The 17,079-nt window shown below is 39.8% G+C and overlaps 1 protein-coding gene across 1 annotated transcript in view; it reads left to right on the top strand.

The window, feature by feature from the left end:
* Window positions 1-17,079, top strand: part of xrn1 (5'-3' exoribonuclease 1) — a 96,037-nt gene that overhangs the window by 13,138 nt on the left and 65,820 nt on the right. Inside the window, exons 4-14 of the mRNA XM_034183018.1 lie at window positions 2,456-2,565; window positions 2,970-3,080; window positions 4,995-5,080; window positions 5,226-5,313; window positions 5,625-5,793; window positions 6,019-6,086; window positions 8,966-9,100; window positions 9,568-9,737; window positions 9,909-9,998; window positions 10,959-11,115; window positions 12,786-12,905. Of these exons, the coding sequence (XP_034038909.1) occupies window positions 2,456-2,565; window positions 2,970-3,080; window positions 4,995-5,080; window positions 5,226-5,313; window positions 5,625-5,793; window positions 6,019-6,086; window positions 8,966-9,100; window positions 9,568-9,737; window positions 9,909-9,998; window positions 10,959-11,115; window positions 12,786-12,905 (1,304 nt within the window). The remainder of the gene's footprint in view (window positions 1-2,455; window positions 2,566-2,969; window positions 3,081-4,994; window positions 5,081-5,225; window positions 5,314-5,624; window positions 5,794-6,018; window positions 6,087-8,965; window positions 9,101-9,567; window positions 9,738-9,908; window positions 9,999-10,958; window positions 11,116-12,785; window positions 12,906-17,079) is intronic.

The raw sequence follows: 17,079 nt of genomic DNA, 5'->3' as shown, positions 1-17,079 counted from the left end.
TGGTCCAACGTTTTCGGTTTCTGAATTCTTTTTTTGGTTAATTTTCACAGAACATTGGATATCTCTGCTTTGCACAATTTGCCATTGCTTTTTGGCACTTGGCTTCCAACTGATAACTGGATGATAGACAAATAGGCATAAAATTGGAACCTCCATCCAATTTTGGAGGAGTAGGTAAAACCATAACAGAAAAATCAGAGTGATTGAGGCACTTCTGATTGAGATCTAATGCAAAATGTACAACAGATGTGCTTTGCTATATTAAATGTCAATCAAATGTCCACAATCTGGATCATATCCGGATCAAAATTTTGTCAGGCGATAGTGAGTGCCAGTCTACACCGCACTTTCAAATATGAGAGTGATTGAGGCATGTTTCAATTAACCCTCTGGGGGCCGACGCCGTCGTATATGACAGCTAAGACCAAGCTTTACTAAATTATAAATAACTTTTTAATGATATGAGATAAAACGTACTTTTTTTGCTGAAAAGTTAACTCTGCTGACTTTTGAGCCAGCCATCGGCCATCTTTGTACTCCTCATAGAAGCTCTGTGATGACGTGCGCAGTGTGAATGTCCAATCGGAAATGGTTCACCGTCACATGGTTTTCCAAAATCCAATCGTAGGGCAGATTTACCTCACGTGAAAAGCCAAAGATCGTTTTCAGGAGTGATATGTTACTAGTTGGCCCATTTGAATAGCCCCTGGGTGCTCCAGTGAGTACATACTATTAGTACATACTCAGTGTGTCCTGCGCCATTACGCACAGCAATCAATGAAAGCAGGAGCAGACGGAGAGCCTCTGATGACAATCTCACATGCTCAAAGAGTGTGTAACTATCAGGATTGCTCCACTAGTTTGCATGTGAATGTTACTGGATAAGTCTGTTGCTTTCCTCTGCGTAAAGCACTGTTTACCATATCAATGGACAACAAAACGCATAGACCATTTTGTATATATTGTTCAAAATATGCATTTGTGTTTATTGTTTGAACCTTTTTGTTGTACAGTCTTTCACACAAGACCTCAAATTACCTTTATAAAGTGTCAAAACAGTTCTTTATTATAGTTTGCTGTATGTTTTGAATAAATGTGTGTGGAAAATTATTTTCTGCTTTACTTTTTCCTTTCTTATTTCTGATTGTAAACCTTTATTACACTTATAAAACACAACAGAAGCATATATATTATGAAAGCACAGGTTGTCCTGAAAAAAAGAGACATAAAACTTGATTGTGGGATGCAGGGAGAGCTGTTAACAGCAATAATAAAACATTTATGCCAGGCGAGTGAACTGTCCAAAAAATGCCCTCGGACCACAGAGGGTTTTAAGATATAATGTAAAATATAACGATTTTAAATTGAAATGGCCACAAAGTCTGTAATCTGGATCAGATCCAGATCAAACTTTGTCAGTTAATAAAGGATACCATTGTACATAACACTCTCAAATATGAAAGATCTTTTTTGACAAGAGTTATGAATTTTTTAAAATTCACTTAAGTCAAGGGGGATGAAAAAACAGTGGCATTTTCATCACGGAGCATTCTCAGGCAGATTGCACAGCGCTATAAAAATGGAAAGTTCCATTCCTTCATCAAAAACATTCAAGTGATTTGCTCTGGTTGTCATGAAAAGAAAAGCGTCAATATTTTTCAGGCACTTGGAAACTGTAAAAGGCACATTGAAAGCAGCTGAACTTGACTTCACCTCTCAGACTTTGTCCCTGTGCTAAGAGTTCTCAGGATCTCAGCAGACACCTACTGAATTTATCCTAACCCAAAGAATCCGTATCAGGGGTCCATCATTCTTGGATCTGAATGGCATCAGGTCCTTTTTAGCCTGCACTCCAGAGAGCCGCTTCTCAGATGTATTTTGGACGCACATGCATGTAACACTGTGCTCCTCATGCTGACAGCAGAGCTAGGACTTCACCCTTTGTCATGCGAGATGTACTCACCACTGAGCATGTACATTGAGAATGTAACAACGGTCTATTGTGAGAGAGTGTCAGCTACGATATTTTGGACATGTGGCGTTTCTCCGGTCATGATTCAGCACGTAGGTGCCTTGGTATTGAAGACCCCAGCAGCTGGAGAAGACCAAGGGATCCCCTTGTTTCACCTGGCTGCAGCAGATACACGGCGATGATGAGCCAGTTGTTTGTGTTAATGGTTGCTATCCAGGACATGCCATCCTTTTTGGTGTGGATGCGACAAAGCGCGGTGCTAGTGTATGTTCCCAGAGTTGACTTGACAGTGCTCCAAGCTGCCAACCTTTGCTAGTTTGCATGGTTCACTTTGAATTTTAGATTTATACATCTCTGTAATCAAGAACTTACTGTTTTCTTTTTTACGTTTGTAATACATTAAAATATATAAACGCATTATCTCTCAACAACTCTATTATAAAGCATCTAGCTGTGACCGATATTCACTGCTGTTTCTTCCAGGTACTGAATTCATGGTGAAACTTCAAGACCAACTCACGTATTTTGTCCACAACAAAATCTCCACTGATAAACTGTGGCAGGATGTCAAAGTCTATCTGTCTGGGCATGAGGTGTGTGCAAGTTTGTTGATCTGTTGCTTTAAAGTAACTGACCACTGCAATCTCTGGCAGCATGTCAGTATGTCCCTTTCTATTGGGCCTTAATTGTGAAAGCATTTATTATTAAAAGGTGTTGGAGTGTGATCTTGTAGGGCAGAGGTCTCAAACTGCTTCCAGAAAGGGCCAAGAGGGTGCGGGTTTTCTTTGCAACCACCCACTCCACCAGGGGATTTCACCGATTACCCGATTCCATCTGCACAAAGTGATGTTAATCAGTGAAATCACCTTGTGGAGTGGGTGGTTGCAAAGAAACCCTGCACCCTCTTGGTCCTTTCTGGAATCACGTGGAGACCTCTGTTGTATGGTATGGGTACATGATTGTACTACTGTGTGTGTTTTCCTCTTTTGCAATATAGACACCAGGGGAAGGAGAACATAAGATCATGGAGTTTATTCGTGCTGAGAGTGCTAAGCCTAATCACGATCCTAACATTCGACATTGCCTGTATGGCCTGGATGCTGATTTGGTAGGATTTGTTTATGTCTTTGGTGGGTAGTTTTTTGTGAATTTATCAAATAGGCCCTATCTTGATAACTGATATAACGGTATAACTGATCATAGTTGACCTGTGATCCTATATGGTCTGCCCCCACGGTTCAGCATCTATATGAGCTGAAGATTAATTGCAAAGTTTTCATAGTAGTTTGAAAAAAAGATTTACTGTCATGGTGACTTTCAAGTAGTAACTGTGTAAGTCGTGATGCAGAGTTGCAGTGATATCAACATTTAAGCAGGGGGAAATGCATTTGTCTTCACATGGACAGTCAATTAATTTCAGTTTATTATTTATATTGTACCAAATCACAACATATCACCCAAAGGGGCTTCACAAGGGTAAGGTCAAACCCTACCAAACCCCTGAGCAAGCACATTGGCAACAGTGATAAGGAAAAACCTCTTTGGGCAAGTTTAAAGGAAAAAACCTCAAGCAGACCCGACTTAGCTGGGTGACCAACTGTTCAAGCCATACTAACAATAACAAAGATCAAATCAACAGATTACAACAAAGAATTTTCAGACATGCAAACAGAACAGAAAATAAAAAAAAGTCAACTTCCCGTCCTTTGGTATTCATCCACATCCAAAATCATCCTCAGACAGTGGACCACCAAAAAGACTTTCACTCCCCCTGCGATCATCCACAGAAGAATCCAATGATCGCACCTCAAACAGGAAACGGGGAACTCTACACAAAGTTTTTTGGTGGTCTGTGATGTATTCCCCTTCTGCCGCCTAACAATGCTTCAACACCGCATCTGACCACACCTCATTTTAAAACAAACTCAATCATAGGTGCACAGATTCATGAATGCTGGCTGTGAAAATTATTTTTCTGTTGAAAACCAGCCACCGCACTTGCCCTTCACAGCACTTTTTCCCCATGCTAAGATGGGGTCAGTTACTGAATAAAAAGGTAAGTCCTTCGGCTGCTCCCTTCTTTGCACTCAGGGTCGCCACAGAAAATCCAAGGTGGATCTGCATGTTGAATTGGGCAGCGCAGTCTCATTTGAGGGCGGGCACTAAAGAGTTAAAATATGTCGTAATTTCTCTACTTCCACGGTCAGAAATACAGAACTTTCTCTGAGATTTTGGGCAGATTACATGCAAACAAAGTGAAAATACAAAGAAAAAGTGACAATGCAGTGGAAAGTGGACATGTAAATGGACTGCATTTATATAGTGCTTTTCCATCTGCATCAGACGCTCAAAGCGCTTTACAATTATGCCTCACATTCACCCCGATGTCAGGGTGCTGCCATACAAGGCGCTCACTACACACCGGGAGCAATAGGGGATTAAAGGCCTTGCCCAAGGGCCCTTAGTGATTTTCCAGTCAGGCGGGGATTTGCACCCATGATCTTCTGGACTCAGGCCCAACACCTTAACCACGAGACCATCACCTCCCCTACATGTGATGCGGTTTGTTTATGACCCGGAGCTCAAACGTGTCAAGACGGTTTTGCAGCCGAGAGAACGCAGCTACTCTGGTTAGCTGTGTAGGCTAACACTTGCTGACATGACGTCTCCCATTTGCCTCGTCTTCCCTTCTCCACTGTGAACCGAAAAAAAAAAAGTACTTTTCGCGACTGCTTTGATGATTGCAGCCGAAAACAAAACAGTACACCGGAGCGGCTGTCCCCATAAGTGGTCAAATCCCGCAATATCACATAGGGCTCAAACAAGACTGTACTGCCCAATTGGCACGTTTCATGCCAGATGCCCTTCCTGACACAACTCCACATTACATGGAGAAATGTGGCAGGGGTGGGGTTTGAACCATTAACCTTCCACACTGAAACCAAGTGCACTAACCACTTGGCCACCTGTGTGTTTCTGAAAGCCCATCTGCTCATGCTGTGCCTTTCACCTCCTCTTGTAGATCATGTTGGGTTTGACGAGCCATGAGCCACATTTCTCCCTGCTCCGAGAAGAGGTCCGGTTTGAAGGAAAGAAATCCCAGAAAAGGTTTGTGTCTTTGGTCTTTACTTTCTCCTTCTGTTGGAGCAGCGATTTTTCTACTGTCAAAAGTGTTAGCGTGCCTGATAAGTCTTGTGCTTGTTTCTACCCCTTTTTTTTTTGTCAACCCTCTGCCTCTTGTCTTTTCTTTAAGGATAATGGCTCCTGAGGAGACAACTTTCCACTTACTGCACTTGTCTCTGATGAGAGAGTACATTGACTATGAGTTCTCTGAGCTCAAGGTCAGAGAGACAAAACATGGAATAAACTACACAGATTTATTGCAGTCATTTATAATTCAGATATTTATATTTATTCATATACTTAAAATATTTAACAGCAAGACAACACTACTCCAAAAAAGTTGGTCGTGGATTTTTCAAATTATTTTAATTTCAGTTTTGAATATGTTATATCAACTCCACATGTGAACATTGCCTCAAATTCATATCACATCAGTTTTAATATTGAAACTGTCTGACAGCTTTGCCTCTTGGGACTGCGTACTGTAAGTGATTGTGCTTTATTCACTTTGGTGTGTTTTATTGTACAGAATCATCTTGGTTCAGAGTATGATTTGGAGCAAATTATAGATGACTGGATTCTGATGGGCTTCCTGGTAGGAAATGATTTTATCCCTCACCTTCCTCATCTCCACATCAACCATGATGCACTGCCGTTGTTGTATAAAACATACATCAGTGTACTGCCCACTCTGGAGGGTGAGATACACACATACATATGCTCTGTTGCTTTTGGAAATGTTTAGTAAACGATGATTTTTTTTTTCTGGTTTTCTGTAATTGTTTTTCTGAGTGCTTTTTTGCTCCCCCCCACCCCTTCCACAAAATTAATTTGTCTGATCTCATAAATCTTTGTAACTGAATGTTAATTGTGGTAGGAGATTGGTTCTGTAGATGGTAAATGAATACTGCTTTCTGACACAGGCTATCTGAATGAGAATGGCCATTTGAACCTATATAACTTTGAGAAGTACCTTGAGAAACTGTCTGAGGTGAGACTGCTTATTTATTTTAGTTTTTATTTTGTAATTGTTAATATTGATCACAAAAAATATATATTTAAAAAAGTCATGACAAATTAACTCATTGTGAGGACCAAATTAATGCCCAAAAACTCATAAATATTTGTTCCAAAAGTCCAGTTGAAGCGTAGAATGGCGATTCTGTAGTTTATGAAGGAGTTGGAGGCACCAAATAGAAATGTGACATCACCTACTGTAAAAGGTTATGGCAGTGGTGTTTAGCCAAAACTTACAAGTGGCTTGGCCTTTGTCCTGGTGACCAGCTGTAAACGTTTGTCTGTCTTAGAGTGAATTTTAAAGTAATGACTTCATCCATGGTTGGCAGCCTCTCAGCTCATGGTGATGGAGTGCTCTTTGTAAGGTGGACATTATTACATTTCAGTAAGGTGCCACCAAGTCCTCCATCAAGTTTTTAGTTGTGAGCCTGAGGTTTTATTGGACCTTTTGGACAAAATTTTGTGAATTCCTGGTTGTTACCTTTGGCTCGCTTCGTCATTGCAAAGCTTGTAGGCCAGATCTTATAGTTTTGTATAATTGATTGCAGAGTTGCGTGTGGTACCATGACTCTTAACAGTGGCTACTGAGGAGGAACCTGGCCTGTACATAAAAAGTGACAGAAAAATGTAAATGTATGAAAATACAGTAATTGAATTATTTTTGCAAAATTCTAGAAAAATGCTTCTAGATGATGACTGAGAGCCTTTGTCATCGAAACAAATCTTAATGAACTAAGCTTTTACTTCAGCAGAGATTGCAGGTATTATTGCCTTTTTTCTTTTCTGTCTCTCCCATTATTCATGTTTTAACTCATGCAAAATATAGTGAAGGTTTTGCTTCCCTGTTGATTCACTGACGTACCTAGTTGTAGTAGTTTGCTATGGAGTTTGGAGAGACTGATGAACTGACGCAAGAGCAGAAAGACCTAATGAACTAACCTAACTGCTTTTAGTGGCAAGATGTCAAAAAGTAATGACAACAAACTAAAATTTCAAGCTCCTGAATTAAAAACACACTTTTAGCTCACTGTACAGGCAGATTTGGGTGATGGCAGGAGATCCAGAATTATCCAAGAAATATGAAAGAACAAAAACTCAGGCTCAGGTTAACAAATATTTTTACGGCTGATTCACAATCAAGTTGACCAACTGTGGTGCACAAGAGGTGAAAAATGACATTCCTCAGATGAAGATGAAAATACTTCTAAAACAATCTGTAGTATCCAGAGCTCAATGCCTGAAAATATTTTTGAAGTAACTGTCTTCATTGCAAAATTACAGAGCATTGAACTAAACGTTAAATTCTGAAACTGGCTATGTACGGACACTACATGCTATTGTAATAGCTCTCTTGTACGTGATTATATTATCAGTTTTTAGGTTGTGATTGTAGGGTTCTTTGTTTGTATTGTCAGAGATACATGTGACCATAGTTCTTGGTATGGACTGTACTTTTTACAGGAAAGTTAGTATGATGTTAAACCAAATATATAACAGAACAAGGATAATGAAAGCAAGGATAAGTAAATATTTCAAGTAATGTAGATGCTGTGGGTGATTAGACACATGGAATATCATATATGTTTTTTCAGGTAGATACATATCACATCGTGGTTGTTTTACATACTGGTTAATTCCAATGATTTTGATGCATACTGATGTATGGACACTACAGCTAAGACACCTATAAATTATCCAAATATAACCATTCAACCATATAACCATATATACCAATATAACCATTTAATCTCTTGCAATGAGTTGTTTCAAAGTTAATTTAACTGTGATACACATCAACTTAACAACCATTTTTCGCAGTGCCACAAATTTTCAACATGTTCAATATTTCGATTTCTAAATTACTAAAAATATGTTATAGGAATATTAATTTTTACCATAAAAACATGCAAACTATGTACGGACACTACAGGATTTTGGTGAACAAAAGGTGTGGTCACAAAACTCAAATTTTTGGGAAAACAAACAATCCAAATTCATTGATATTCAACATATTGTTAATACAACTGTGACTCCTCAATATAAATTAACAATAACCAGTTTATTTGAACATATTTTATTATTTCAAGGCCTTTACCTTTACAAGTGCTTACAAAATGAAAAATTGTAACACCCCAGGTTTATCTGAAAAAACAAAGTCTGAAATTAAATATTGTTCTATGTTCATATAGATATGTCATCATGGTTCAGATTGGTTGCTGTGCCTTCCTGAACCTGAAAAAAGTAATTACAAAAATGAAATATCAAGTAATGCTGTATCAGTTGAATTGAATATTTTGCATGCACCAGCATAACGGTAAAATTCCTCAGATAAGAAGCACATAATTCGCTGTCGCTCAAAAAGTTTTCATCTGATCTCTATCAAATTTGGAAGTTAAGGGCATCTTTTGGCAGCAATGGAAATGACAACAAACTCCATACTTTTGAACACACATTTTATTGTAGATTGGGCTATAACATCAACACTTGCAAGTTGGTCAGCTTGATTGTGATTCAGCTGTTAGTAACTGGTTCTTGAACACTAGAATCTGTAAAACCATTGTTTCAGAGAAAACAAAGCCGATTTGATCGTCACAAAAGATAAGTCATACTGAACTTATTAAATCAATCATTTGACTCATTTCAGTTTTGAAGTTTTGTGCTCTACAGAATCATACCATTTTTCTGCAGTTATTCTATGCAGACTTTTATATTATTAATTAAATGGTTACTGAATAATTAACTTTTTTACATTGTACACTTCTAACTTGAAATGCACTTAGTTTTTTATTCTTTGTACTTCTTTTTTCAACTTCCTCTTTTATATTATTGATTTATTTTACTGTTTCTGTTCAGTTTGACCGAGAACATTTCAATGAGGTGTTTATGGACCTGAAGTGGTTTGAGAGTAAAGTTGGAAACAAATACCTGAATGAGGACGCTGGATTGGCAGCAGAGATGAAAGCTGCCAACAAAGAGATGGAAGCTAAGGTAGATATACAGTCCTGTAGGGATTTACTTCACTCACTCACTAACTTTAGCTGCTTACTCCAGTTAAGGGTCAAGGGGGCTGGAACCTGTCCCAACAGTCAAAGGGAGTGAAGCGCGGTACACCCTGGACAGGGCGCCAGTCTGTCGCAGAGCCACATATAGACAAACAAACACAGTCACGCACAACTACAGAAAATTTCAAATTTCCAATCCACCTAACTTGCATGTTTTTGGATGTGGGAGGAAGCCGGAGCACCTGGAGGGAATCCACGTAAACACAGGGAGGAAACCACAGGTGGTTTTAGGTTGGGAGGTGGGAATCGATCTCACAACATTCTTGCTGTGAGGCAACAGTGCTACCCAGTAATCCACTGTGCTGCCCGCATTTACTTCAATAACATGAAAAATACTGATTCATGTCCAGTACTGTTTTAGTCACAGGGTTTCTTCTGTGGCACATCCTGTAGAGGCAGGAGTCAGACCACTGTCCGACAAGTCTCGCCTCACCAGAAAAAGTTCTGAGAGAATATAAAGACGTGGCAGAAGATGATGAGGAAGATGATCTTTTTGAAACGGAGTTCCGGCAGTACAAGCGCACCTACTATATGACCAAGATGAGCGTGGATGTGGTGTCTGAGTGAGTATACAAACATGGCAACAAGGCATACCTTTTGTTCAATATACATGTGTACACCAGTGTTTCATTTTATTCCGAAAGCAGTTTGCTTTCATCATAACAGTAACAAATACTTTTAGTATTGTTAATATTTACAAGTGATCATAAAGTATGTTCTTCCACAATTTTTAGTGAGTTTCTGGCTGAACAGGCCAAGTGTTACGTGGAAGGTATCCAGTGGATTCTCCACTACTATTACCATGGAGTTCAGTCCTGGAGCTGGTGAGAACATCTTTGCTACTACGTTTACTTTCTTTTTTTTTTCTTTTTTTTTTTTTTATAAAATAAAATAAAAAATTTTCTTGATGGATGATTGAAGAAATACAATTTGAAGGAATGTTCAAGAATTTATTATGCAGAATTTCAAATCGTACAATTTATGTTCTAATCCAATTACATTTTTATCTGCAAATGTGATTGGTTAATCGTGTGAGATTTCAGACTTTATAGTATTGGGGTAACAGTGGCAAAATATTCGACCATTTCACATTTGGATGCATTCTGACGAGATGTCATTCCTGTCGACAGGCCAGCCCTCCACACAACTGCGCATGAGCACACGTGCGGTATTGTCGGGATGCGGAACTGTCGATTTGTGCAACGAGACACACAATTCGACAGAACACCGGCCGCGCTGTTAGCGCTGTTAGCTGAGAGCAAGAGAAAGTTGTGTACCGCCGCTGCAGAAATGGGTGAATTTAAGCTACAATACGAAAGTATTGATATGGTTTCTGATACAGAATTACTGTGTCACATTTGATGGATTACTCCACACCCTGACCGCTGTTGGAGTGATGCTGCCTCATGGTAAAGCTCGCCGACTGAATTACTTACAGAAAAATAAACCATGCAAACGATGGAATTGGATTAGAATGGGATAACGCGTAAAACTCAATGTGCGACTGTATAACCAGCATGAACCATCGCAAATCATCAGACACAAGGGGGTTATTTCCTAATTATTCTGTACTGGCCAGGACATTCTTGGAAAACACAAACAGATTTTTATTCAGTGACTCTTTTACTCCTGGTTAAATAATAAGTAGAGCTTGTTTTACGACTAAGTCTAGCTTTATTGGAAACCAGGCTGTTTCTTGAATCCCTGTTTCTCCTTTTTCTTTTCCTTCTTCTAGTTTGGCATTTTTTGTTACCTAATAATATTGCTTAATTGTTTCTCTTTAGGTACTACCCATACCACTATGCTCCTTTTTTATCTGACATCAAGAATATATCTGGGTTAGAGTTGAGCTTTGAACTTGGACGTCCTTTCATGCCTTTCCAACAGTTGTTGGCAGTTCTGCCTGCTGCCAGCATGGAGCTGCTGCCTGAGTCGTACAGGGTAACACCAGTTTAACCACAAGCCCATATACAGTGCAAGGGTGTACACATTGCACATGAGACACATTTATTAACTGTATTTTCTGGAGTATAAGTTGCATCGGAGTACAAGTTGCACCTTTTTACTGTATTGCAGCTCATTAATTTGGGATTTTTGTGCGTTGTTGTAGTGTACTTATTATTGGCATTTTTTTTTTATTTTATTAATAGAGCTTATTTTGTTTAGGGCTTTGAGTCCTGTGAAAGTCTTATGGAGTGACTATAATTATTACAAATTGCAAACTTAACATTTTTCGGTACATAAGTTGTAGCTGAGTGTAAGTCACAGGACTTCGTAAACTAGTAAAAAATAAAATAAAAACACAACATACTTCAGAAAATACTGTTTTGCAACTTTTCTGTCCTGATTAACTTTGAGTATATACGAGGTCTGTGAGAAAAGTATCCGACCTTTTTATTATATGCAAAAAATATATGGATTTGATTCATATGTTTTTACGTCAGCCAAGCTTGAACCTTCGTGCGCATGCGTGAGTTTTTTCACGCCTGTTGGATGCGTCATTCGCCTGTGGGCAGGCTTTGACTGAGCACCCCTCTCGTCGTTTTTTCATTGCGAGGAAATGGTGCAATGATTTGGGCTTTGTTCCATCAGAATTTTTTCAGAAACTGTTAGAGACAGGCAGCTGGAAACCCTTCGGAAAATTCACATGGCTTTCTGTGAAAATTTTAATGGGCTTCACAGAGATTACGGAGTGTTACTACCGCTTTAAGGACGGCCCACAATGGCGCACGGCACGCCGCGCTCTGAGCCGCGATCGACAGTCAGAAACGACCATTTCATTTCTAAACGGATCGCTGTATGGCTCCGGGACCATCGTGTGCAATTTCTCTGGTTATCACAACAGCTGGACATCAGCCATTTTCCGGCAGATTTCACTTTTAACAAGAGATTTTGTCATGGAAATCCGCACGGAGGCTTCGTGCGTCACGACGGATTCGCTGATGGAGCGAGACAAAGAACACCTCCGTTTTTGAGTGCCCAGCTCTCCACAATTTCTCTTATACTCACTCGACTGGTAAGCCACTGAAAGCCGAGATAGGCATGTCCCAACTTGTCCTCTAACACGCCGTGTGCCATTGTTGGCCGTCCTTAAAGCGGTAGTAACACTCCATAATCTCTGTGAAGCCCATAAAATTTTCACCAAAAGCCATGTGAATTTTCCGAATGGTTTCCAGCCGCCTGTCTCTAACAGTTTCTGAAAAAAATCTGATGGAACAAAGCCCAAATCATTCCACCATTTCCTTGCAATGAAAAAACGACGAGAGGGGTGGACCAGTGCTCACTCAAAGCCTGCCCACAGGCGAATGACGCAACCGACAGGCGTGAAAAAACTCACGCATGCACACGAAGGTTCAAGCTTGGCTGACGTAAAAACATATGAATCAAATCCATATATTTTTTGCATAAAATAAAAATGTTGGATACTTTTCTCACAGACCTCGTATTCCACCTTCAGCGTGTTTTACATGATGTTTCTTGTTACAAATATCTGGAATTTGCTTAGACTAGCAAAAATGTGTTATTGAGTTATATATAAAAAAATGTCATTCCAGTTCTTTTGCAAAACAATAATATAAAAACGATTCATTGTTTTAATTTTTGTTTTTCAGCACCTGATGACAAGCGAAAATTCACCCATTATTGAATATTACCCCCTTGACTTTAAAACTGACCTTAATGGCAAGCAGCAGGAATGGGAGGCTGTGGTGCTCATTCCCTTCATTGATGAGGTACATGCACACAAAGTAAAATGGCAACTTAAAGTGGTCCCATTGGTTACCTTTTCATCAATTCTATGACAAGTGACATATGCGAGCTCTTGCTTGCCTCTACTGGTGGTTGGCTCTCACTGCGGTATTGTATCACTTCCTGTTCCGGAGCACAGCGGTGTTTTGCTGTATCTGTTAGCTGTTTAATCTGCGCAGTTAGATTGATCTAGTTACCTAGATAACGATTTGTTTCACAGTGTAATCTTCACGTGCCTGAACTAAAGCACTCCCTCTGCTGAATCACCTCTAAATTATTTACACATTATGGAATCCGCTAGCTTAGCGCAGCTACTAGCTCTTAGCCGGTTTAGCATGGCGGCTTCTCCTGTCTCTCCTGCACTTTTCTGCTCTGAGTGTGAAATGTTTAGTTATTCCTCTGCCTCCTTTAACAGTAATGGTACTTGTAATAAGTGTAGCTTATTCGTAGCTTTAGAGGCCAGGCTGGGCGAATTGGAGACTCGGCTCCGCACCGTGGAAAATTCTACAGCTAGCCAGGCCCCTGTAGTCGGTGCGGACCAAGGTAGCTTAGCCGCCATTAGTTTCCCTCTGGCAGATCCCGAGCAGCCGGGAAAGCAGGCCGACTGGCTGACTGTGAGGAGGAAGCGTAGTTCTAAACAGAAGCCCCGTGTACACCGCCATCCCGTTCACATTTCTAACCGTTTTTCCCCACTCGACGACACACCCGCCGAGGATCAAACTCTGGTTATTGGCGACTCTGTTTTGAGAAATGTGAAGTTAGCGACTCCAGCAACCATAGTCAGTTGTCTTCCGGGGGCCAGAGCAGGCGACATCGAAGGAAATTTGAAACTGCTGGCTGAGGCTAAGCGTAAATTTGGTAAGATTGTAATTCACGTCGGCAGTAATGACACCCGGTTACGCCAATCGGAGGTCACTAAAATTAACATTGAATCGGTGTGTAACTTTGCAAAAACAATGGCGGACTCTGTAGTTTTCTCTGGGCCCCTCCCCAATCGGACCGGGAGTGACATGTTTAGCCGCATGTTCTCCTTGAATTGCTGGCTGTCTGAGTGGTGTCCAAAAAATGAGGTGGGCTTCATAGATAATTGGCAAAGCTTCTGGGGAAAACCTGGTCTTGTTAGGAGAGACGGCATCCATCCCACTTTGGATGGAGCAGCTCTCATTTCTAGAAATCTGGCCAGTTTTCTTAAATCCTCCAAACCGTGACTATCCAGGGTTGGGACCAGGAAGCAGAGTTGTAGTCTTACACACCTCTCTGCAGCTTCTCTCCCCCTGCCATCCCCTCATTACCCCATCCCCGTAGAGACGGTGCCTGCTTCCAGACCACCAATAACCAGCAAAAATCTATTTAAGCATAAAAATTCAAAAAGAAAAAATAATATAGCACCTTCAACTGCACCACAGACTAAAACAGTTAAATGTGGTCTATTAAACATTAGGTCTCTCTCTTCTAAGTCCCTGTTGGTAAATGATATAATAATTGATCAACATATTGATTTATTCTGCCTTACAGAAACCTGGTTACAGCAGGATGAATATGTTAGTTTAAATGAGTCAACACCCCCGAGTCACACCAACTGCCAGAATGCTCGTAGCACGGGCCGAGGCGGAGGATTAGCAGCAATCTTCCATTCCAGCTTATTAATTAATCAAAAACCCAGACAGAGCTTTAATTCATTTGAAAGCTTGACTCTTAGTCTTGTCCATCCAAATTGGAAGTCCCAAAAACCAGTTTTATTTGTTATTATCTATCGTCCACCTGGTCATTGCTGAGTTTCTCTGTGAATTTTCAGACCTTTTGTCTGACTTAGTGCTTAGCTCAGATAAGATAATTATAGTGGGCGATTTTAACATCCACACAGATGCTGAGAATGACAGCCTCAACACTGCATTTAATCTATTATTAGACTCAATTGGCTTTGCTCAACATGTAAATGAGTCCACCCACCACTTTAATCATATCTTAGATCTTGTTCTGACTTATGGTATGGAAATTGAAGAGTTAACAGTATTCCCTGAAAACTCCCTTCTGTCTGATCATTTCTTAATAACATTTACATTTACTCTGATGGACTACCCAGCAGTGGGGAATAAGTTTCATTACACTAGAAGTCTTTCAGAAAGCGCTGTAACTAGGTTTAAGGATATGATTCCTTCTTTATGTTCTCTAATGCCATATACCAACACAGTGCAGAGTAGCTACCTAAACTCTGTAAGTGAGATAGAGTATCTCGTCAATAGTTTTACATCCTCATTGAAGACAACTTTGGATGCTGTAGCTCCTCTGAAAAAGAGAGCTTTAAATCAGAAGTGCCTGACTCCGTGGTATAACTCACAAACTCGCAGCTTAAAGCAGATAACCCGTAAGTTGGAGAGGAAATGGCGTCTCACTAATTTAGAAGATCTTCACTTAGCCTGGAAAAAGAGTCTGTTGCTCTATAAAAAAGCCCTCCGTAAAGCTAGGACATCTTACTACTTCAATACTCATCACTAATTGAAGAAAATAAGAACAACCCCAGGTTTCTTTTCAGCACTGTAGCCAGGCTGACAAAGAGTCAGAGCTCTATTGAGCCAAGTATTCCTTTAACTTTAGTAATGACTTCAGGACTTTCTTTGCTAATAAAATTTTAACTATTAGAGAAAAAAATTACTCATAACCATCCCAAAGACGTATCGTTATCTTTGGCTGCTTTCAGTGATGCCGGTATTTGGTTAGACTCTTTCTTTCTCTCCGATTGTTCTGTCTGAGTTATTTTCATTAGTTACTTCATCGAAACCATCAACATGTCTATTAGACCCCATTCCTACCAGGCTGCTCAAGGAAGCCCTACCATTATTTAATGCTTCAATCTTAAATATGATCAGTCTATCTTTATTAGTTGGCTATTTACCACAGGCTTTTAAGGTGGCAGTAATTAAACCATTACTTAAAAAGCCACCACTTGACCCAGCTATCTTAGCTAATTATAGGCCAATCTCCATCCTTCCTTTTCTCTCAAAAATTCTTGAAAGGGTAGTTGTAAAACAGCTAACTGATCATCTGCAGAGGAATGGTCTATTTGAAGAGTTTCAGTCAGGTTTTAGAATTCATCATAGTACAGAAACAGCATTAGTGAAGGTTACAAATGATCTTCTTATGGACTCAGACAGTGGACTCATCTCTGTGCTTGTTCTGTTAGACCTCAGTGCTGCTTTTGTACTGTTGACCATAAAATTTTATTACAGAGATTAGAGCATGCCATAGGTATTAAAGGCACTGCGCTGCGGTGGTGTGAATCATATTTATCTAATAGATTACAATTTGTTCATGTAAATGGGGAATCTTCTTCAAAGACTAAGGTTAATTATGGAGTTCCACAAGGTTCTGTGCTAGGACCAATTTTATTCACTTTATACATGCTTCCCTTAGGCAGTATTATTAGACGGCATTGCTTAAATTTTCATTGTTGCGCAGATGATACCCAGCTTTATCTATCCATGAAGCCAGAGGACACACACCAATTAGCTAAACTTCAGGATTGTCTTACAGACATAAAGACATGGATGACCTCTAATTTCCTGCTTTTAAACTCAGATAAAACTGAAGTTATTGTACTTGGCCCCACAAATCTTAGAAACATGGTGTCTAACCAGATCCTTACTCTGGATGGCATTACCCTGACCTCTAGTAATACTGTGAGAAATCTTGGAGTCATTTTTGATCAGGATATGTCCTTCAATGTGCATATTAAGCAAATATGTAGGACTGCTTTTTTGCATTTTCGCAATATCTCTAAAATTAGAAAGGTCTTGTCTCAGAGTGATGCTGAAAAACTAATTCATGCATTTATTTCCTCTAGGCTGGACTATTGTAATTCATTATTATCAGGTTGTCCTAAAAGTTCCCTGAAAAGCCTTCAGTTAATTCAAAATGCTGCAGCTAGAGTACTAACGGGGACTAGAAGGAGAGAGCATATCTCACCCATATTGGCCTCTCTTCATTGGCTTCCTGTTAATACTAGAATAGAACTTAAAATTCTTCTTCTTACTTATAAGGTTTTGAATAATCAGGTCCCAGCTTATCTTAGGGACCTCATAGTACCATATCACCCCAATAGAGCGCTTCACTCTCAGACTGCAGGCTTACTTGTAGTTCCTAGGGTTTGTAAGAGTAGAA

Source organism: Thalassophryne amazonica, chromosome 12 (genome assembly GCF_902500255.1).
Source record: "Thalassophryne amazonica chromosome 12, fThaAma1.1, whole genome shotgun sequence".
In the NCBI taxonomy this organism is placed as follows: Eukaryota; Metazoa; Chordata; class Actinopteri; order Batrachoidiformes; family Batrachoididae; genus Thalassophryne; species Thalassophryne amazonica.
The sequence above is the reverse complement of the archived record's forward strand: the minus strand, read 5'-3'. Positions and strand labels throughout refer to the sequence as shown.